The sequence below is a fragment of the Hypanus sabinus genome, chromosome 6, assembly GCF_030144855.1.
Source record: "Hypanus sabinus isolate sHypSab1 chromosome 6, sHypSab1.hap1, whole genome shotgun sequence".
Taxonomy (NCBI): Eukaryota; Metazoa; Chordata; class Chondrichthyes; order Myliobatiformes; family Dasyatidae; genus Hypanus; species Hypanus sabinus.
This window is the reverse complement of record NC_082711.1, coordinates 173852196-173875046: the sequence shown is the minus strand read 5'-3', so window position 1 is coordinate 173875046 and position 22851 is coordinate 173852196. Positions and strand designations below refer to the sequence as shown.

The 22851-nt window shown below is 44.7% G+C and overlaps 1 protein-coding gene across 2 annotated transcripts in view; it reads right to left on the bottom strand.

Moving 5' to 3' along the window:
- dph1 (diphthamide biosynthesis 1) overlaps nt 1-22851 on the bottom strand; it is an 808652-nt gene that overhangs the window by 11096 nt on the left and 774705 nt on the right. For both annotated transcript variants that reach the window (XM_059973587.1, XM_059973586.1), the window contains one exon: nt 20483-20617. In XM_059973587.1, the coding sequence (XP_059829570.1) occupies nt 20483-20617 (135 nt within the window). The remainder of the gene's footprint in view (nt 1-20482; nt 20618-22851) is intronic.

Genomic DNA, 22851 nt, shown 5'->3' with positions numbered 1-22851 from the left:
AATAGCAGGGGCTCTGACAGAAATATTTCAAATGTCATTAGAAACGGGGATGGTGCCGGAGGATTGGCGTATTGCTCATGTGGTTCCATTGTTTAAAAAGTGTTCTAAGAGTAAACCTAGCAATTATAGACCTGTCAGTTTGACGTCAGTGGTGGGTAAATTAATGGAAAGTATTCTTAGAGATGGTATATATAATTATCTGGATAGGCAGGGTCTGATTAGGAACAGTCAACATGGATTTATGCATGGAAGGTCATGTTTGACAAATCTTATTGAATTTTTGGAAGAGGTTACGAGGAAAGTTGACGAGGGTAAAGCAGTGGATGTTGTCTATATGGATCTCAGTAAGGCCTTTGACAAGGTTCCGGACGGAAGGTTAGTTAGGAAGGTTCAGTCGTTAGGTATTAATATTGAAGTAGTAAAATGGATTCAACAGTGGCTGGATGGTAGTTGCCAGAGAATAGCGGTGGATAACTGCTTGTCAGGTTGGAGGCCGGTGAATAGTGTTGTGCCTCAGGGATCTGTATTGGGTCCAATGTTGTTTGTCAAATACATTAACGATCTGGATGATGGGGTGGTAAATTAGATTAGTAAGTATGCAGGTGATACTAAGGTAGGAGGCGTTGTGGATAAAGAAGTAGGTTTTCAAAGCTTGCAGAGAGATTTAGGCCAGTTAGAAGAGTGGGCTGAATGATGGCAGATGGAGTTTAATACTGATAAATGTGAGGTGCTACATTTTGGTAGGAATAATCCAAATAGGACACACATGGTAAATGATAGGGCATTGAAGAATGCAATAGAACAGAGTGATCTAGGAATAATGGTGCATAGTTCCCTGAAGGTGGAATCTCATGTGGATAGGATGGTGAAGAAAGGTTTTGGTATGTTGGCCTTTATAAATCAGAGCATTGAGTATAGGAGTTGGGATGTAATGTTAAAATTGTACAAGGCATTGGTAAGGCTGTATTTGGAGTATTGTGTACAGTTCTGGTCACCGAATTATAGGGAAGATGTCAACAAAATAGAGAAAGTACAGAGAAGATTTACTAGAATGTAACCTGGGTTTCAGCACCTAAGTTACAGGGAAAGATTGAACAAGTTAGGTCTTTATTCTTTGGAGCGTAGAAGGTTGAGGGGGCACAGATAGAGTTGACGTGGATAGTCTTTTTCCATTGAGAGATTCAAACAAGAGGAAATGAGTTGAGAGTTAGGGGGCAAACGTTTAAGGGTAACACGAGGGGGAATTTCTTTACTCAGAGAGTGGTAGCTGTGTGGAACGAGCTTCCAGTAGAAGTGGTAGAGGCAGGTTCGGTATTGTCATTTAAAGTGAAATTGGATAGGTATATGGACGGGAAAGGAATGGAGGGTTATGGGCTGAGTGCAGGTTGCTGGGACTAGGTGAGAGTAAGCATTCGGCACGGACTAGAAGGGCTGAGATGGCCTGTTTCCGTGCTGTGATTGTTATATGGTTATATGAAAGTGACCCAATTTTCCTCTGTTTTCTGTTTTGTTAATCAATCCTCAAAGTTCAAAGTAAACTTATTATCAAAGTACATACATGTCACCATATACAGTGCTGAGATTAATCTTCTTGCACGGATCCACAGATCAGTGAAGTACAATCACTGATCCCGCCAATCCGTGCGTGTGTGCAGCTGCGCAGTTACTGAAGTGCTCCTGTGTACATAGCCTTTGTTGCTGCGCTGTGACGGGAGTCCTTGATGAGGATAGCTTGGATCCAAATGCTGGGGTATCTGAGGCAGGGATCAAGACACGGTTTCACACTGGATCGAGAATCTGAGCACAAGACAAACACCAGACGGAATCATGACTAAGCTTACGATTGAACACTGAACTTCAGTTCAGGTCCTTCTAAAATGCTCAATCCTTGGTCCCAAAAACGTGATTGCCAATTAGTGGGACTGTCCTGAATCTTTAAAAGAATTGCGCCAGTTATCTGTACTCCGGGGAGTTAAGGCGTCTAAACCTCAGAAGTTGGTGCTGATAGGTGCTTGTCGTAACAGAACCCACTCTGCTATGGCCGAATCCTGACAGCCCTGACTGCCCGGAGAAACATTGTTTGTAGTCATAGATGAGAGCCAATTCCAAGATGTCTCTTTCAGGCACTGTGCACCTCTCATCCTGTCCAAATACTTCCCAATCCACGAGATATTGCTGAACACCTCAAACAGCGAGTCCAAAGTTCTTCTCACAGTGAAAACCTGTTCCCCATCAACAAACCTGGGTGGCAACGGGGCTGATGGTGGTGGGGCTAACAGGCTGATGTTCACAGGCTTTAACTTGAAAGTGTGAAAAGTGGGATTGATCTCGAGGGTCTTGGGGAGCTGCAAGGTGTAGGCCACTGGGTTTACTTTCCTGAGAATCCTGAAGGGTCCAATGATTGTGGGTACCAATTTCTAGGACTCCACTCAGAGAGGCAAATCCCAAGTTGACAGTCAGACCTGTTACCCAGGCTGCAAAACTGGTCCTTGCCTTCTCTTGCAGTTAGCTTTTATTGAGGCCTTCAGGGTAGAAGCTAGCAAAATCTCCCTTGCCTAGTCCATTTCTCCCTGCAGCGTTGCATGAGATCTTCATCTGTAGTAACTCCAACCTCTGCCTCTTGCTCAGGGAAGAGTGGCAGAGAATACCCAGACTGACATTTGAAATGGGACATCCTGTGCCCAGAACGATGTGAAGTGTTGTGGGCGACCTCTGCCCACATCAAATGGTTGCTCCATTCATTCGATCTTTCAGAGGCCAGGCATCTGGGGGCACATTCCATAATGTGGTCACCCGCTCCATCTGGCCGTAAGACTTGCTGTTGCCCCAACCAACTTGCCAAACACCCTGCAGAAATGTGACGTGAATGGTTCCGATGCAGTATCCACTGGAAAACTATGGATCCTGAAGACTTGCTGCAGGACAACCTTGGCTGTCTCCACCGCAGGTGGAAGTCTGTCCAACGAGATGAATTTGTAGGCCTTTGAAAAACAATCCACAATTACCCTGATAATCATCTTCCCCTTGGAAGGAGGAAGATCCATGACAAAGTCCATGGAGATGTCTGTCCATGACCTTTCTGGAACAGGTACAGGGTGGAGGAGTCCTTGAGGCTGGTTGCGGTGCTCCTTGTTCTGGGCGCACACTTTGCATGCCTGCATGTATTGACGGACCTCCCTTGCCATTCCAGGCCACCGATATTTTCTCTAATGAACTTGAAGGTCCTGACAACCCCTGGGTGAGAGGTCATTCTCGATGCATGTCCCCATTGAACAAGCTGAGACCAGACAGGACTGGGAACGAACAGCCGTCCCAGAGGGCCGTTCTGAGGGATCTCCCCCTGCACCTGGGCCTTGCGAACAAGCATGTCAATCCCCAAACGAATAGGTGCTATCACCTTGGCTTGGGGCAAAATGGTGGTAGGCTGCTTTTCTTGTTCGGGTTCATCCCACTGATGGCTGGTCTCTGGTTCTTAGAACCCGGTTGATAGGTCGGGATGAAATTAAAACGGTTAAAGAAATGGGACCATCTGGCCTGCCTGGAATTCAGTCTCTTGAACTCCTGAATATAAGCCAGGTTCTTGTGGTTCCTCCATACGATAAAAGGGTTCTTGGCCCTCTCAACCCAACTACGCCATTCCTCCATAGCCAACTTGACTGTGAGCAGCTCTTTGTTTCCAATGTCATAGTTCACCTCTGCTGGGGATAGCTGACTGGAAAAGAACGCACACAGGGCAGGTTATTGTCTGAAGGTGTCCGTTGAGACAACGCAGTACCCAATTCCAACGTCTGAGGCGTCCGCTTCCACGATGAAGGGAAGGTCCGGGTTAGGTGCAACCAAAATGAGAGATGTCGGGAGCTGTTGTTTGAGCTCTGTCAAAACAGCGTCTGCCTTGGTAGTCCAAGTAAAGGGCCTGTGATCTCTTGGTTAGTGCCGTCAGTGGAGCCGTCACTGAACTGAAGTTCCTGATAAACTTTCAATAAAAGTCGGCAAACCCCAGGAGTCAACGGGCCTGCTTCACACTGGATGGTGGTGGCTAATCATCGACTGCCACCATTCAACTAGGGTCCATCTTGAGAGTGCCATTAGGAATTATGAAGCCCAAAAAATAAATAGTGGTTACATGAAATTCAGACTTCTCCAGCTTTACATAAAGTCCATGATCAAGAAGCCTCTTTATAATATCTCTGAAGTGAGTGACATGCTCCTTCACGGACTTTGAGAAGATTAGGATGTCATCCAAGAGAACAAAGGCATACTTATGGAGATTATCCTGGAGCACTTTGTTTATAAAGGTCTGGAAAACTGAGGGCACGTTTACAAGGTCAAAGGGCATGACCAGGTACTCATAGTGCACTGTTGAGTATCAAATGCAGTCTTCTACACCTTCCTTTATGCGAACCAGATTGTATGCACTCCACAAGTCTAGCTTCAAGAATACTCTTGGCCTTTGGAGAATCTTGAAAGCAGTGTTAACGAGTGGATGAGAGTAATGATTCTTCACCATATGTGATTCAGTCGTCTATAATCTTTGCAAGGCTGCAGCCTCCCGTCCTTTTTCTGTATGAGGAAGACATCAACACAGGCTGGAGAGGAGGAGGACTGAATGAATGCCGGGGCAAGAGCCTCCTTAATATATTCCTCCACAGTGCTTCTTTCCGGGCCCGAGAGCACGTATAATCAGCCCCGCAGAGGTAGATCTATTGCACAGTCGTATTGATGGTGCAGTGGAAGAGTCGAGGCCTTTTCCTTACTGAAGGTCTCTTCTAAATCCTTGTAGATGGAAAGGATTTCTGCCAGCTTAGCTGCTGCTCCAAACCTTCCTCTGAGGATGACTTCTGAGACTCCATTGGTTGCAGGGGTGCTTCAGGAGACCCCAGAGTCTCCCCATAGGTCCCCCAGAGTCTTTAGTGAAAACAGAAGCCAAATCACAGTCCAAATCCTTGTCCATCTCCTCAGACATCAGCAGTGAGTTTCGACAGATAGCCCTTGTGATCCTGGGACTAGGTTCCAAGGATCTCCCTCTTGCAGCCTTCCCCTTAGATGGGGCGTGGCAACTGGTGCCCTTTGGCTTAGCTGCTAGAGTTCCAGACTGCTTGGGCATCTCCTTGGTTTGCCCCTGAACTAGAGGTCTCGTTCCAGCGCACCCCTTACTGGACTGGGTCAGGACTCACACGAGCCTACTGGCTCGAGCCAGCTTGTCTTCCCTTAAAGGTAGGACTGGGTTTCCTGAAGGCTCCAGGTTACCTTGAGCAGAAGTTTATCCCCTCATTGGCTGCTGGTCTTAGCAGAGTCTAGGGTCTGGAACACCAAGCTGAAAACAAACCCTCTTATAATGGCTGGACCGAGCAGAGATTCTCCCCTCCCTACAGCCCACAGATGGGTTCTGCTGGGACAGACAAGGGTACCAGAGGATCAGGGGTATGAGCAGAGTCAATAATGTAGAAATTAACGTCTTCCACACGATGCCCTGTCCTCATCTGCAGTGCCACAGTCTGTTGCTGAATCTGCCAAGAACCAAGGGGGCAGCCGTCCTAGACAGGACTGCCTCAACTCATGTTGAGCTAACCAGTGGTCTCCAAGTCCAGGAAATTTCCCGCTGCTCCAGACTCAAAAAAAGCATTCACCTCTTGTCAGTTCATACCCTAGGAGATCTTTTCCCTCAGCGTGACACCAAAATCTGTGAGGGTGGCGGGGGTGGTGCTGCTACTGTCACAGCCCACCCGACACCGGACTGTCTGAAGAGCTCTCCCAACACTTGTAGCTTTGGCCAGTTGTCCTGCAGGTGAGCTGCTTCCCTTCAGTAACGGCGGCAACCTCGACTCCAATGGCAGAGATTGTTATGTGGCCAGTTTGCATGGGCTTGACAGGATCTTGAGCAGGAGACGGGATAATTATAGTCCTAGATCAGACTTCAACCTCGTGATGTTGTCTCACTTACGACCATCGAGACAAATGGGTTGGTCAATCAGGGCCCCCAAGTCCTCGGCTGGTTCCCCCAAGGTGAGAGTGTCCTTCAGTTTATCTCGGAGTCCACGGTGGTATAGCGTTATCGAGGCCTCCCTGTTCCAGCCACTCTTTTGGGCCAAGATCTGAAATTCCATCACGTAGTCAGCTGCTGACCTTCTACCCTGTCAAATCTTCATCAGGCGGTCCGAGGTTCGGCTGGCTCTGGCGGAGTGATGGATCACCTTCCTCATGGTGGCCACGAATTCCCCCAACCTTCGTTCCCAATGCCCGGTGGCCCAGGCCAGGGCTCTTCCAGTCAAGACAGAGATAATGAAGGCCACCTGTCCGCACTCCAACGGAAACTAGAACGGCTGGAGTTTGAACTCTAATGAGCATTGAATGAGGAAGCCACAGCAAGAATCCGGATCACCTTTGGGGTCAGAAAATGGACTGGCTCTGCAGAGTGACCGGCACCGTCACTCAAGTGACTTTGGCTTTCCTCCTACAATAATTGACACATGGCGACCGGGAGGCCGAGCACCTCCAGGCTCTGTCTTGGAATGTTCTCACTGTGGCTGGCCACAGCTGACGAAAGGCTCCGATACCCCACTGGGTCCATGTTTGCTCAGTTGTACTGTGACGAGAGTCCTTGACAAGGATGGCATGGGCCCAAATGCTGCAGTATCTGAGGCTAGGATCAAGAAATGGTTTCAAACTGGATTGAGAATCTGAGCACAAAACAAAGACGAGACAAAATCACAAGCAGGCTTATAATTGAGCATCAAACCTCAGTTCTGGTGCTCCTTAAATGCTCAATCCTTGGCATCTTAAACGTGACTGACAATTAGCGGAACTGTCCTAAATCTTTAGAGGGGCTGCACCAGCTATCCACACACCGGGGAGTTAGAATGTCTAAACCTCAGGAGCTGGCACAGATGGGTGTGTTTTAACACACGCAGCTGGAATTTTCTTTTATATAGATGTTAATATAAAGTGCCGCACTGTTTTCAGACCATGTAAAAATTTCCTGCTCAAAACAATGGTCGATTTGTGCAGCTGTGAAAAAAAATTACAGGGAAGGTTGAGGACGATAGAACAAATGGAAAATTAAACACAAATAAAGACTGACAAATTGTTCAAGTACAGAAAGAAACGAGTCATAACAAACAAACAAACAATTATATAAAAATGAGAACGAGTTGTAGAGTTCTTGGAAGTGAACCTATTATCAATATATTACCCCAAATTCTATTGTGTTTAGTAATATCTCATGGCGTCTTATCTAGAAGTCGAAAAACACAGGGTCACTGGTTCCTGTCCATTACTCGTACTGCTTCTTACAGGAACTGCTTCCTGAATGGACGTTGTAACCATGAACACTACCTCATTACTGTTTTATTTCAGTTTTTTCACTACTTAACTAATTTGACTATTTGATATATATGTATATACTTACAGTACTGTAATTCACAGCTTTCCCCCTATATTATCATGTACTGCTGCTGTGAAGTTAACCGATTTCACAATGTATGCTGGTGAGATTAAACCCGATTCAGATTCTGATGATGGAATTTCAAAGTTCAAAAAAAAAAATTATGATCAAAGTACATAAGTGTCACCATATACAATCCTGAGATTCATTTTCAAATTTCTATACTACTATAGATTTGTCAATGATCATATACCTTCCATAAAGACTTGCGGAAATTTGCCCAAACCTATTGCTAATTTTAAGTATCTTGCAACCACATCTTTAATAATTGATTCCAGCACTGCCCCAGAAACTAATGCTAACTTATCTATAGTCACTCATTCCCCCTCTCTTCCCCTGTTTTAAATTGTGGGTTACATTCGTGATCCATTGCTCTGGGGAAACTATTCTGTGAGATGCTGGAAGTAACAGCCAGGTCCCCATAGCAACCTCTTTCAAAAGCACACACACTATCAGGTGTTGATGGCTATTATAAGACCACAAGAGATAGCAAAATTAGGCCATTTAGCCCATCGAATCTACTCCACCATTCCATACAACCCAATTCTCCTTGTAACCTTTGATACCCTTACTAATCAAGAACTTATCAACCTCAGCTTTGAAAATACTCAATGACTTGGCCTTCACAGCCGTCTGTGGCAATGAATTCCACAGATTCACCACCATCTGGCAAAAGAAATTCTTCCTCATCTTAGCTCTGAAGGGACATCTCTCTATTCTGAGGCTGTGCCTTCTGGTCCTAGACTCCTCTAGTATAGAAAATATCCTCTCCATATATTCTCAGCAAAACTTTTTTCTTAATGATACTAATTTCTCTTCACTGTGCATTTATTTTAGCCCCACTGATTTTCCCTCTTGCTGAAAGGCTTCCTGTAGCTTCTGTGAAGACAGGCACAATATATTTGTTTTAATTTCTCTGCGTTTCCTCATTTACCATATAATTTCCCTTGTCTCAGTCTGTTAGGGACCCAAGTTCTTTCTCCCCAACTGTGGAAGCTTTTACGGTCCATCGTTAAGTTTCTTGCTTAAAGGTTATTCTTTAATTCTACCGTTTACCCTTTCCAAATCATTTTCTCACTACTCCAGGGTTCCCAACCTTTTCTATACCATGGACCGATATTTGGAGTCCAGGTTGGGAAACCATGCGATACATCTTTGCTGAGTTCCAAAATGTTCCCTAATTTTCCAGTTTCTGTATCCTTTGGCAACATTATGAGGCTTTGCCTTTGATTTATTGCTACCATTGTCACTCCACTTTTTAAGACCATAAGACAAAGGAGCAGAAATAAGCCATTTAACCCTCAGGTCTGCTCCACCATTCATCATGGCTGATCCATCATCCCTCTCAATCCCATTCTCCTGCCTTCTCCCAGTATCACTTGATGCCCTGACTAATCAAGAATTCATCAACCTCCATTGGAAATATACCCAAATGACTTGGCCTGCACAACTGTTGTGGCAATGAATTCCACAGCTTCACCGTCACCTCTGGCTAAAAGAATTTCCCCCACATCTCTGTTCTAAAGGGATGTCCTTGTATTACTACGCTATGCCCTCTGGTCCTGGACTCCCCCACTATTGTAAACATCCTCTCCACATCCACTCTATCTATTAACATTCGATAGGTTTCAATGCAATCCCCCCCCCATTCTAAATTCCAGTGAGAGTTTAGAGTTTTAATTCTGCAACAATTTTCTGTTGTTTATTAAAGGAGTGTATTGTATACCTGCTCCCAACTCTGTGCTATTTCTGTAACTTTTAAACATTGCTCATTTGCAAACATCCCTGACAATGCAGTTTCCCAAATCTCCCACAACATACTGTATCTCATGCCTCGAAAGCTGCACTGTATGGATTTGAGACCTTAGTATCAGATTAAGTAAACACCTTTCAATCTTTATATGAAATTCCATCACATTCTGACTACTCTTCCCTCAAGTAAGCTCCACTATTAATTAACCCTTTCTTATTCCACAACAATGGATCTGAAATAGACTGACCTTCTGAATTCCTCCAGCGTTTTGTGTGTGTTGATCTGAAATAGACTGTTCTCTTTTTACTTCTTCAACAGAGCCTGCTATCATCGATCGGGTCTCGATTCCTTGATTCCTGCAGCCATCTGCAAGGAGCCTGTACAATCTCCCCTATTGACCTCCAATATACAATCCATGAATCTGACTTTTACTCTGTGGCTGTTAATTTAGTTTGCACAATTTATGTAGATTAAATTCCTTCATAATCATCATGCTCGCCTTCTCAACCACTTCCCTATGTCCTGTTGTATACTGAGACTTTGGGACCCTATATATAACGTACACCAAAGTTTTATGCCACTAGCTGGTTTTATTTCCATGGAAAATGGCTCTTTCGTTTCCCATTCTTCTTTTCCATTTTATCCATCTCTTCGAAAGGTTAGAGATCCTGATTTGCAGAACCTGCAGAATCTCTTGTGGTCGCAGTTGCATTGTGAATCCAGACCATCAGAACTTCTGAATCAGAAACCAAGAGCAATGAGAATCTGCCACTGTACTTTCCTTTTCACTCCGAGAGCAGAACTAATAGCTATCCCAGTTCTTTTCAGGAATGTTTAACAGCTCTCGATCTTTAACTAGCTGTAAACATTTTTCGCCGAGCTGTTCTCAGCCCTTGTGGAGATGATCGTGTTTAAACACAGGTAATAAATGAGGGCTGACAGTGACAGACAGACAGTGATTGGATTGTCTAGGGGCCGGAGAGAAGAGTGATTTGCAGAGATTGTGCATTTAAAAGGCACTCGTGCTCAGCTGAAGCAATGAAGGGTCTTTAAGAGCTGAAGGATATTGATTACTTTGAATAATACTCAATGCATTATTTGCTGTAAAATTTAAGAGACTGTAAAAGACACTCAATTCCTACTAATCAGGCAGGTGAAGTGAAACGTCCCCACAAAAGTTTTATTAATGAATGTGCCTGGGAACAGTTCAGGAGTTGATGTGCCTCAATCCATCAATCACTTGATCCTATGAAAATAGAGCCCTCTTTACAGAAAATTAGAACCACACACATTGGTAGCACAGTGGCTGGTGCACCATTTTACATTGGCAGCGATCACCCATTGGGGTTCAATTCTTGCCGCTGTCATTAAGGAGCTTGTATGTTCTCTCTGTGACTGCATAGGTTTCCTCTCATGTTCCAAACATGAAAAAGTCTGCAGATTCTGGAATTCCTGGAGATCACGAGGAGAACGTATGAACTCCTTACAGAGAACTGTGGAAGTGAACCCAGGTTGCTGGTGCGGTGAAGAGTTATGTTCATTGCTATGTTACTGTGCCACCCCAATATTATTGAATATTTTCAGTCTGTGAATGAAACTTGTCTTCCTCTCGCTTCTTGAAGGCATGGATTGCTGGGGAGTCCAAAATGGATCACACAATCATCAGCAAACATTCCATTTCTAATCTCTAGCCAGGAGGGAAGTCCAGATTAAACAACTGAAGGCAGCTGGGTACAGGACACTGTCCAGGGGAACCCAAGTAGTGAACTGTGTCTGGGAAGATTGACAATCTAAGATCAAAACCATTTCCCTCAGTGTAGGATGACTCCAACCACTGGAGTGTCTCCCTCAAGGCTCGTTAGCTTCTCTTTTTCCAGGAACCTACAAAGCAAAAGACACAGCACCCTTCCTTTCTCAGAAGTTTGCATAGATTCAGCATGTCACATAAAACTCTGACAAACTTCTATAGGTGTACAGTGGGGAATGTGCAAGCTGATTGGATTACAGCCTGGTTTGGAAACACCAATGATGACGAACAGCAAAGTCTATAGAAAGTAGTGGACACAGCCCAGTTACTACTCTTCAACCATCAGGCTTCTGAACCGGTGTGGATAACTTCACTCACCTCTACTCTGATCTGATCTCACAACCGACAGACTCACTTACAAGGACTCTACAACTATAATTCCATGTCCTCAGCATTATTTACTTTTTATTTGCATAATTTGTCTTCTTTTGCACATTGGTTGTTTGTCAGTCTTTGGTTATGTGCAGTTTTTCACAAAATTCTATTTAATTTCTTTATTTTCCTGCAAATGCCTGCAAGAAAATAAATCTCAAGATAGTATATGATAATGTATAGGTGCTTTAAATATAGATGATAATCCAGAGGTTCTATTTTGATCATAAATTTACTTTGACTTCGACATTGGAATTGTTTATCTTATATTACAATAGCATCCTCACATACCAACCTCTGCACATAGAATTGTTAAGGCATAACATGGGCTCATTTCACCTTTTGGGTCTAATCTGGCTCCTTGTAGATCAGACTGTCAGTGCCAATCTCCCATCCTTTACCCACAGAACTGAAAATAAAGTCCCTGAGTTGTCCATCCATTTCTCTTTTGATAGCCCAGACTAACACTGTTTCTAACATTTTCACAGTGAGTTCTAGGTCTTAACCACATGGTGTGTGAAAGATTGTCCCTCACGTTGCCCCACGTGTCCAACATATCAGATCCATCACCGGTCTTCCAACTAGCTACTAATGGTTTACCTCCCTTGGTTTACCTCACCTAAATCTGTCACTATCTTGTACACCTTTACCACAAGTTAGTGGGGAGTGTAGACCATGAAAACAAGGCTCCCCAATTGCCAAGCAATGTTCCCCTCTAATCTGTCATCACCAGTGTGTGCAAAAGATCTTGTGCTGGCAATTTTTTGGCCAGTGACAGCAACGTGCGCACAGTTAATTTTTAAGCAATTCTAAGGATTATAAGCCATTCCACATTAAATGAACTAGCAGTTCTTTTGTGCTTCATGCCATTTGCTTCTTTGGAATTCGACATGGTGAATCAATAATTTCTTCAATAAAACAATACAAATAAGCCAGTTCTAAAATCTGCAGACAAATCATTGCAAACTCAGTGTTATCAACACCGTCCACATCAGAAACCAGAGATGGAAATGTGATTGTGGATGATTGTGAAATATACTTAATATGCCAATGAGGTAGAGGGTTTTGTGTGCAGGTTAAATTCCTTTGTGCATTAGTAGCAAAAGATGTATGCACACGAGTACACACACACCTGAGAGGGAAATTGTTGTCAAGTAAAGCTGTGGTACTATTAAAAGGGATTCCACCAATGTGCAGAATTTAGAGAAATTGGAATTGTTTGGTCTCAGTTGTTAAGACGTTGGTGGTGGAGTGGACAGTGTAGAAGTTATCGGGGGTTACAGTGGAAGATTGGTAGGATGCAGAGCTGGGCTGAGAAATGACAGGCAGAGTTCAATCCAGAAAAGTGTGAAGTGATTCACTTTGGAAGGCTGAATTTTAATGCAGAATACAGGGTTAAAGGCAGGACTCTTAGCAGTGGGAAGGAAGAGAGAGACCTTGGGGATCCACATCCATAGATCCCTCAAAGCTGCCACACAAGTTGTTAGGGCAGTTAAGAAAGCATATCACCTTCATCATTTTGGGGACCGAGTTCAAGAGCCACAAGGTAACGTTGAAGAACTATAAGATGCTAGGTAGACCACAGGCAATATCATGTTCCGTTCTGGTTGCCTCATTATAGGAAGGATGTTGAAATGGATACTGAGGAGATTTACCAGGAAACACACACACAAAATGCTGGAGGAGCTCAGCAGGCCGGGCAGCATCTATGGAAAAAAGTGCAGTCAATGTTTTGGGCTGAAACCCTTAAGTTCCTCCAGCTTTTGGTGTGTGTTGCTCGGATTTCCAGCATCTGCAGATTTTCTCATGTTTGAGATTTACCAGGATGCTGCCTGGACTAGAAAGCATGTCTCATGAGGATACATGAAGTGAGTTAGGACTTTTCTCTTTGAAGTGAAGGAGCATGAGAGATAATCTAATAGAGGTGTACAAGAAAATAAGAGGCATAGGTTGAGTGGATAGCCAAATAGTTTTTATATGAAGAGGCATATTTTTACGGTGATAGGGGAGTTGTCAGAGGTAGGATTTTTATACAGAGAGTGGTAGGTACATGAAATGCCTTACCAGGGGTGGTGATAGTGGTAGGTTCATTAGGGGCATTTTAAAACTCTTAGATAGGCACAATGGATGACAGAAAAATGGAGGATTGTGTAGAAGGGAAGGGTTAGATTGATCTTAAGAGTAGGTTATACAGTCAGCACAACACTGTGGGCCGAAGGGCCTGTACTGTGCTGTAGTGTTCTATGTTTGCCTTGGAGGAGGATAGTTTAAGAAGCGATTTTAAAGATTAAATCTCAGACTGCAAAGGTTTTTTTAACCAAGTAAACAAGAGAATGTATTTTCATTGGCAGTCAAATTAGTAACTACAGATTCACAGTAATTGGCAGAAGATCCAGAGGGAAGAGGAGGAGCTTTTTTTAATGCAGTGAGCTGTTATCTGGAACTTATTGCCTGCAGGCAGTGGAAGTGGATTCAAGAAGAACCTTAAAAAAATTGGATAAAAATTTAAAGAAAAGGCTCAGGAGGAATGGGAGTAGAACGTGTGTGTTCATATTGCTCTTTCGAAGAGCTGCCACGGGTAAAATGAGCCTTGCCCTTCTCCATCTTTTCAACCTTCGCCAGCTCGAAACCTATCGAGCTTCACAGTTCCTCGAACTCTGACCTCTTGTGCAACCTCCTTTGTCCCAGCTCAGGCTGCTGAAGGCCTCTAAGCTTCAGACTTAAGATGCTCCTTAAAGCCAACAGTAAGATCATAAGAGTTGGATTATATGTTTGAAGGCTTGTTAAGCTGGCTCCTTGCTTCACTGATGATTGGATGCACACAGAGGGAATGCTGTGTCTGGACCATTCTACATCAGCATATTGATGCTGCTGGATTGGAGTGTTGAATGATAGTTTTTCTTTGTTTAACTTTCCCATGCCTGATTATAATTTTTATATAATCACCTAATAATAGTTTTGGAGGCAGAGTGGAGGTATGTCGCTCCCAAAGAGGTATAAGGCACTCCTTCCCTCTGCTAGCCTAAAGGTCACCTTTGGGCAAGGTGCAGCATCTGCTTAGTCCTCTGATCAGGGTCACGTGAAACCACGGGAGCAGATGGTGGATGGTCATATGAGCAGCCGGTACATATCACAAGTCCTGGTTCTTTGACCACTGACACCAGGCAGACAGTCTCTGAAGAGTATTGATAACGGCTGGGGTTGCCCGTCTTGTAAAGGCACTGCCCAGAAGAAGGCAGCTATACTATAATTACTAGAATAATTTGCCAAGAGCAATCATGGTCAGGGAAAGATCATGATCCCCTATGTCATACAACACGGCACAGTTGTAGCGTAATCGCCCAAGTTGAGTGTGATGTTCTCCTAAGGAGTTGTCTATTGGTTGGTCCTCAGGTGGGTGCAGAGGCAGATTCAGGATCCACATGTTCTGTCCTTAATGGAGAATGCCTGTGTATAACATTGTTCAATATGAAGAGGCTGACACTTGGGCAACCACCACACAGTCATTGACAGACCAGGGGTCAGGGTCTAATGCCATGGAATCCAAGACGACTGGGAACACTACACTGCCTCAGCCTTCTTCCACTTTCACTGCCGTTGTGACGTGCCATCACCTACCGCCAGCTCCACTGTTGAGGTCTTGGTTGGATCTCTCTTCATCTGGAATTTTCCCTTGACCTTACCACCATGGGTGACTCTACCAGGAATGAAACTCCAGACGACATCGTTCTCAGAACCTCAGGAACTCACAAACCGCTCCACAAGGCAGGGTGATGATCCTCAGAGAAGATTATCACCTCTACTAGAGGGGCTGAAGGGCCTGTTCCTGCGCTGCACTTTTCTATGATTCTACGTGTGTGTAATTATAGTATAGCTGATTCTGTATTTTCTAGAAGCTGTTCAGTTTTTCTGCAGCAGGTGTCACGTCTCTTGAATCTGGCTTTTTCATAGGTTACACTTCTCAATAGAATGAGCCTTACCGCATAGTCTGAGAATGAGGTGACTATGACCTCTTTTCAGAATGTAGAATGGCATGGTAAAGTTTGGGCCCTTTGGCCTTTGATGTTGTTCTGACCAACATAAACCTTCTCTAAGATCAATTTAACCCTTCTCTCCCACGTAGCCCTCCATTTTTCTATCATCCATGTGCCTATCTAGGAGTCTTATACATCTCTATCAAGTTATCTCTCATCCTCCTTCTGGCCAAAGAGGAGAGTCCTAGAACGTCACCCTACCCTCTTATGCTTTCTAATTCTGGCAAATCTCCTCTGAGAAAGGAAACAAGATTTAATAGGTGGTTGTGAATAATCTGGTACTTTTATCCTCAGAAATTAGTGAAAGGAGTTTAAATCTTTTATATGACTGAGACTGATAGACATTTTCATTGGGTGAGCAAATCCATTGAGAGAATGAGGCTACAGTGCAGATCAGCCTGATATCCAGAGGTTAAACAGCCTGTTCCTCATGGGGAACATCGTGTGGAAAGGGTTGAGAGGAAGACAAACTTCAGTCTGGTTCTCCAATTCTCTCCTCCCCTGATATAATTTAAAAATATGCTCAAAAAACCCAGTCACTGCACCTACTAAGGCTGTTAGCAAATTGTTCCTAGTACCACAAATACAATCACAGAGCGTTAGCTTTGTCGACTCATCAATTTGAGCTTATCATTGAAGCTAAATAATATATTTGAAGATGATTTCTGCTTAGTTCATTTAATTCTAAACTGCTTTCTGTGAGAATGAATAATTCTCTATTACAGTAGTTAAAGAACATTACAACAATGCACTGGGTATCAGGCAACAGCCTTATGGGCATTGTGCCTGTACCTGAATCTAATGGATGATAATTGCTTATTTATGGAAGTCCCCTTGACTGCAGATCTATTATCCAAACTCAGTGCATGTGCTTCAACGCATTATTTCACATAATGATGATTAACTAGCCTGTTCTATGGTAAATGTCAGTACACACAGTTCCTATGGAAAGGACAATAGCAAGTTGGCGTATTGCACCAAGCCCCTTCATCAGGACAAGAAAGAGAGGGGAAAGAAGTCAAAGGAAGGAGGTGTGGGGAAGGGAAGGAGTACATCTGGAAAGTGACTGTGAAGCCACCTAAGGGGAAAGGTACAGTACTATCTGTGCAAATGTCTTTGGCACTTGTGTATATAGCTAGGGTGCCTAAGACTTTTGCAGAGTACTGTATTTGTCAATATGGAGAGGAGAACAAGTTTGTAGATCTGGTGAGAGCAAAGGATGTTGGGAATGGTGAGGGTGGAGCGCCGCTGGAGGGGTGTGGGACGGGTGACAGAGAAGGAGCGCCAGGGGTGGGGGGTGGTGTGGCTGCAGACACACCCAGCCCTGAGACACAAGGCAAGGTCATTTGATTCCAAACAGTTGGTTTATTCATCATTACAGAATGTCTCTCTGGTGCTTCCTGCTCCCTCCCCTCTCACTTCCCTTTTTCCCAACAGTGATTTCCCTCTCACTTCCCTTTTTCCCAAGCGTGACTCCCCTCTCCCTGGCCTCTTTCCCTCTCTCAGTCCACAATAGAGACCCAGATCAGAACCAGGTTTGTTATCACTCACATATATCATGATGAAATTTTTTTTTTGCACAGCAGTACAATACATAAAATTACTACAGTACTGTGCCGAAGTTTTAGTCTCCCTAGCTATATAAATCTGCCTAAGACTTTTGCACAGTAGGTGGGTAGGGGAGTGGAACTGAAGTGAGAGGATTGGAGGTGATTGGTGGAAAAGGTGAAGAAGAAATCTGACAGGAGAGGAGTGTGGACCATGTGAGGAAGGGAAGGAGGAGGGTCACCTGAGGGAGGCCTCCAAACTGACTGCATGAATATTGATTTCTTTAAATTCCGGTAACTGCCCCTCATCTCTTCTTCCATTCTCCATTCTGGCTCTCCTCTCACCTCTTCTCCTCAGCCGTCTATCACCTCCCATAGATGCTGTATGAGTTCCTCCAGCATTTTGTTGCTCTGGATCTTCAGAATCTCTTTATTCCCTTTGTTGCTAATTCCCCCCCCCCCCCCCCATTTCTGTGCACCACTCTGGGCAGCAGCTGCCTTTAAAAGGAGGTGCTTCAGATCAGCAATGAATGGTTGAGGCAGCCAGATAGGTAGTACGGCCTACTTCAGATCCTATATTCACCTCCCTCTTTAAGAAGCTCCTTGGAACGTGCCTCTTTGTTGTCCTTATTGATCCCCACTTGCTGGTGTGGCCATAAGTAAATCTACTGTCCATCTGTAATGGAGAAGTTGGAGAAGAGAGAGCTGTTTAAGGTACTGCAGCCCAGGTGCTGAAACGTTGCTGTGAGATGCAGGATAACAAGGAAGGTGGTATCATATTTTGCTTTAGCCGAAAGGCCCAGATAGAGTGGATGGAGAGGATGTTTCCGATAGTGGGGGAGTTTTACTAATAATCGATTTTGGAGCCCCTCCACCTAAACCGGGAGTGAGGCGGATCCACCTAAGTGTTGCGCTGATTCGGAAGTGTCGAGAACAGGTCATCCCAAGCATATCGCGGCGGCAGAGCCCGCGCCCTAGTGTGGGCGACAACCTAGTACTTGGACAAATTAACCACTGGGCCAGATGGATTGAAAAGCGAGGGTGTTGGGACCGGGGGTGAGGGTCCAACCGGTTCTGCTCTGCCACGTTTTACTCCGCTCTCCTCAGTGCTGAACCTGAGGCTGTGTCATGCTCCAGCTGCTCCGGGCTTAGTGTCTGTGAGCTTTGCGGCGATTTGCCCCACTGTGTGATGAACTGAAGCTGTGGCCCTACCCCGGCTGCTCCAGGCTTCGGGTTTGTAGTCTCAGTTTCATTCTGAACCTTGTTGTTTGCTTTATCGTTAGCATGATTTGCTTTTTTTCTCTCTGTGCATGTGTGTTGGTCTTTTAAAAAAAATTGAGTTCTTTCGGGTTTCTTGATTGTAAGCAGATGAATATCAAGGTTGTATAGTTTATACACACTTTGATAATGAACATACTTTGAACTTAATTAATTTAATAACTTAGTGATAGATTTATGAACAGCCACACCAGCAAGATGTACATGATTTAAAAATTGTTCCATGAGGAGCAGCAGGTACCGCCTAAGAATACAAGTACATACCTTAAGACGGAGATGAGGAGGAGATACTTCCCCCAGTTATATGTACTTGATCTGAGAGAATGTTGTTTTGAATGTGGTATATATGTATACAGTTGAATAACAATAAACTTGAACTTAAATTTCTTTAGACAGAGGTTGGTGAATCTGTGGAATTCACTGCCATAGATGGCTGTGGAGGCCAAGTCATTGGGTATATTTAAAGTGGAGGTTGATAGGTTCTTGATTAGTAAAGGTGTCAAAGGTCATGGGGAGAAGGCAGGAGAATGGGGTTGAGAGGGATAATAAATCAGCCATGATGGAATAGTGGAGCAGACTTGCTGGGCTGAATGGCCTCATTCTGCTCCTATGTCCAGTGGACTATACAACCACTTGACCCTGCTTTGCTATTCAACTAGATCATGGCTGCTTTGATTATTGTCTTCGGTGTCACCTTCATGCTTACTTCTGTAACTCCCCCATATTGAAAGAAATCTATTGACCTCACCCTGGAACATTCTCAAGTAATTCTGCCTCCATGTGTCTCTGGATCGACAATTCCAAAGATCCAGGATACATGAAGAAGTTCCAGCTCGTCTCCATTTTCAAAGAGCAAATCCTTATTTTGTCCCAATTTCAAAATCCCTCATGAGAAGAAATTCCCTTTCAGCATCCAACATGTCAATCCCTTTCAGAACCTTACACTTTAGATTCAGGTTGAGATTTACTTATTTTATGTGCATTAAAACATGCAGTGAAATTTGTTCTTTGTGTCAACAACACACACCCAAGGATTGTGCTGGGTACAGCCCAAGAGTGTTGAGAACTCTCGGCACCAGCGTAGTATGCCCACAACTTCCTAACCCTAACCTGTGTAGCTTTGAACTGTGGGAGGAAACCGGAGCAACTGGAGGAAAAATTCCATGTGGTCACGGGGAGAATGTACTAACTACTTGAAGACAACAGTGGGAATTGAACCCCAATTGCTGACTGCTGGTGCTATAAAGCATTACACTAACTGCTACACTATTGTGCTGCCCCACATCCCGCTCCCCACCATTACTATCCATCAACTCCCACTAGATTCCACCACGCATCTGCACGCAGCGGCGATTTGCAATTAACCTACTAACCTGCACAATGTCAAGAAATGCTCATGATTGCAGAGAGAGCACACAGTTTAGGGTTTGAACCCTAAGACCAAAGATCAAAAGTCAATCAGACTTTTGGAAACTGAGACCCAATGGCCGGAGCCCGAGGGCTGTGAATCCGCTGGAGCCTGGGGATTGGAGTGGGTGGGTGGGAGCAATAGGGACTTGTTTTGCTGGTGTTAATTGTTTGCTTCTTGTGTTCTGCTGACCATTGAGGTGCCAGAATGTGCGGCGACACTTTTTATTGAGAGAGAGTCCTTTTTGGCCCTTCATACTGTGCTGCCCAGCAAACCACCAGTTTAATCCTGACCTAATCATTGGACAATTTATAATGACCAATTAACCTACCAACCGGAAACCAGAGCACCCGTAAACCCACGCAGTCATGGGGAGAACGTACAAACTCCTTACATGCAGAAGCGGGCTACACCCAGCGCATCCTTAGGTAATGTTGGTTGTTAATGCAAACAGTGTGTTTCTCTGTATGTTTCAATGTACATGTGATAAGTAAATAAAGCTGTATCTGAATCCAACAGCACCAAGAGGTCAGGGTTGAACCGGGATCACAGGCCCAGCCAAGAAGATTAGAAGACTAACAATGCAAGGCATGTTAGTGCCACACTTGGGGTCACACCGCCCCAACAGAACAAGGACGCCAGGGCCCAGTGGTTCCTTGCCTTTTTTCTGCAATGGAGTCTTACCATTAACCGAGGGGTTTGTGGACCCCAGGTTGGGAACTCCTGCTGAGGCATTTAGTACTTCCCATCTATACAAATTCTCATACCAAATATTCACTGCCAGTCAGACTCACCGGGAGGGTGGGGATGAAGTAGGAGTTGCCATTAGAACCTTGACTTACCACTGGCGGTTTCCTTGTCCTCCTTGTGGGCTGGTGGCTTTCATGGTTGACAGCCCATGGTCCGAGCGACTGGTTGGCATAAAAGTCCATCGGGTACCGTTGCTGCCACTCAACCTTCTTGAGAGCTACAGCTGCCTACAAAAGAGAGTAGATGGCAGAAGACAGGAAAGCAAGGTCACAATGGGATCCACATGGACCAGGAAATGTTATTTATTTTTATTTAGAGATATAGTAAGGTAACAGGCTCTTCAAGCCCAAAGTGAGCATGCTGCCCAATTACACCCACATGATCTTAATTGAATAAATATAATTGAAAATGTTACAATTCATATGATCTTAGACAATAGGAGATAGGATCAGAATTAGGCCATTCAGCCCATGACTCTCCATCTCAACCCCATTCTCTCGCTTCCTCCTTCATTGTGTCCAAAAATCAAAGACTCACCAAATTCCACCCTACATACACCCAATGACTTGGCTTCTATATTGTCCATGCCATCCAATTTACTCGCTGGTCAAGAAATCGCTCCCCACCCTCCTCCAAAAGAACACCTTTTCACTCTTGAGGCTGCCCCCCCCCACCAGAAACACCGTCTTCATGTCCACTCCATCCAGGCCCCCCAACACTCGATAGGTTTCAATGAGATCTCTCTCCATTCCACCAAATTCCAGCAAGCACAGGCCCCGAGCTACCAAACCCCCTCTACTCATCAACCTCCTCTCCACTGGGATCACTCCAGCAACGTCATCACGTTACCCCTTGGCATGGGGCCCCAAACTGCCCACAACATTCCAGAAAAAAACCCTAGTGTTTGTAGGAAAGTAGCAGTTCCTGAGCCTGGTGGTGTGGGACTTCAGGCCTCCTGCCTGATGGTAGCAGTTCCTGAGCCTGGTGGTGTGGGACTTCAGGCTTCAGGCCTCCTGCCTGATGGTAGCAGTTCCTGAGCCTGGTGGTGTGGGACTTCAGGCCACCTGCCTGATGGTAGCAGTGAAAGAAGACATGATCCTTGATAGTAGATGGCGCCTACTTGAGGCAGCGCCTCCTGTAGATGCTGACAGTGGTGGGGAGGACTGTACCCTTGATAGACTGATGCAGAGAGTATTGATAATGGCTGGGGTCACCTGTCTTGTAAAGACACTGCCCAGAAGAATGCAATGGCAACCCACTTCTGTAGAAAAATTCACCAAGAGCCATCATGGTCATGAGACTGTGATAGCCCACATCATATGACACAGCACATAATGATGATGTTACTGTACCTGTCTCTGTTGTCACTGTTTCATTGGACGCTGAAAACTCATGTTTGTTCTTCAATCACATTTTATTTACTTGTACACAAGGAGAACAGCCTGGCCCCTGTCACCAAACTGTTCTGAAGTTTGAACAAAGAAATACCATTTTTATACCAAATTGAAGTTCCATAAGCTTGCCATAGCAAGGGATGGTAGTGAGGATAAACTCTCATGACCTATTAAATGCTCTCAATGGCGTGCGTCTCAAATAGTCTCTAACAACCAATTCCAGTTCCTGGCTTTTACATGTGGCTTAGCTACTAAGCCCAATGGAACCGTTTCTACTGCCAGGAGAAGGGGCAAAGGCGGATTACTGGGCAGGTAGGGCTCCTCAGCTGTGGTTGGCAGCTCACCTAGGAAAAGGAAACTCTGACCTTAAATCTCAGTGGCTATAACCACTCATGGGGAAGGATTCAGGGGTAAATCGAGAGATCTAGAGCTCGATTCCCTAAGGCAGTCTTACGTTGTGTTCAACGCTGACTGGCAACTCCTACAATGCCAGCGGTGCCAAACTGTATCGGACCGGCCGTTCTTTTGGAGTCCTCAGCTGCATGGAGAAGGGGAGCCTGTTATATAGGCAGCAGCTATGGTACTGCCCTGGCTTGTGTATCTCATAGGCAGCTGGGAAGCAACATCCATGGTCAACCTCAATCAAGAGAGAGCCTCTGAATCAGAATTGACCAGCAGTTGCGGACATTGACCATTTAGAAAACCATGTATGTTCAGATCCCTTACTTGCAAGATAAATCTCCATTCACAATACCAGTGTTAAAAGCCAGTGGAAACTACAAGCTGACAATTGATGATAATTTGAAGTTGGTGAAGTATTTGTCCCTTACTTGGTGTGTGCTTTGTATCCTATCTTGTCTCTATATGCCAAATAGCTCCAGTCCCTTGCTGTGCAGAGGGAAGCTATGCTCTTCAAAGATTTTTCTTCAAAGGCTTCACTTGCCTGGACTGTCTGCACACTATCTGTAAACTACCCTTGCCTTGATGCATCTTCCAGACCACGACCCCTTCCTCTGGCAGTTTGTTCTCTATAACCGCCACCCTCTGTGTGAAGAAATTGCCCCCTA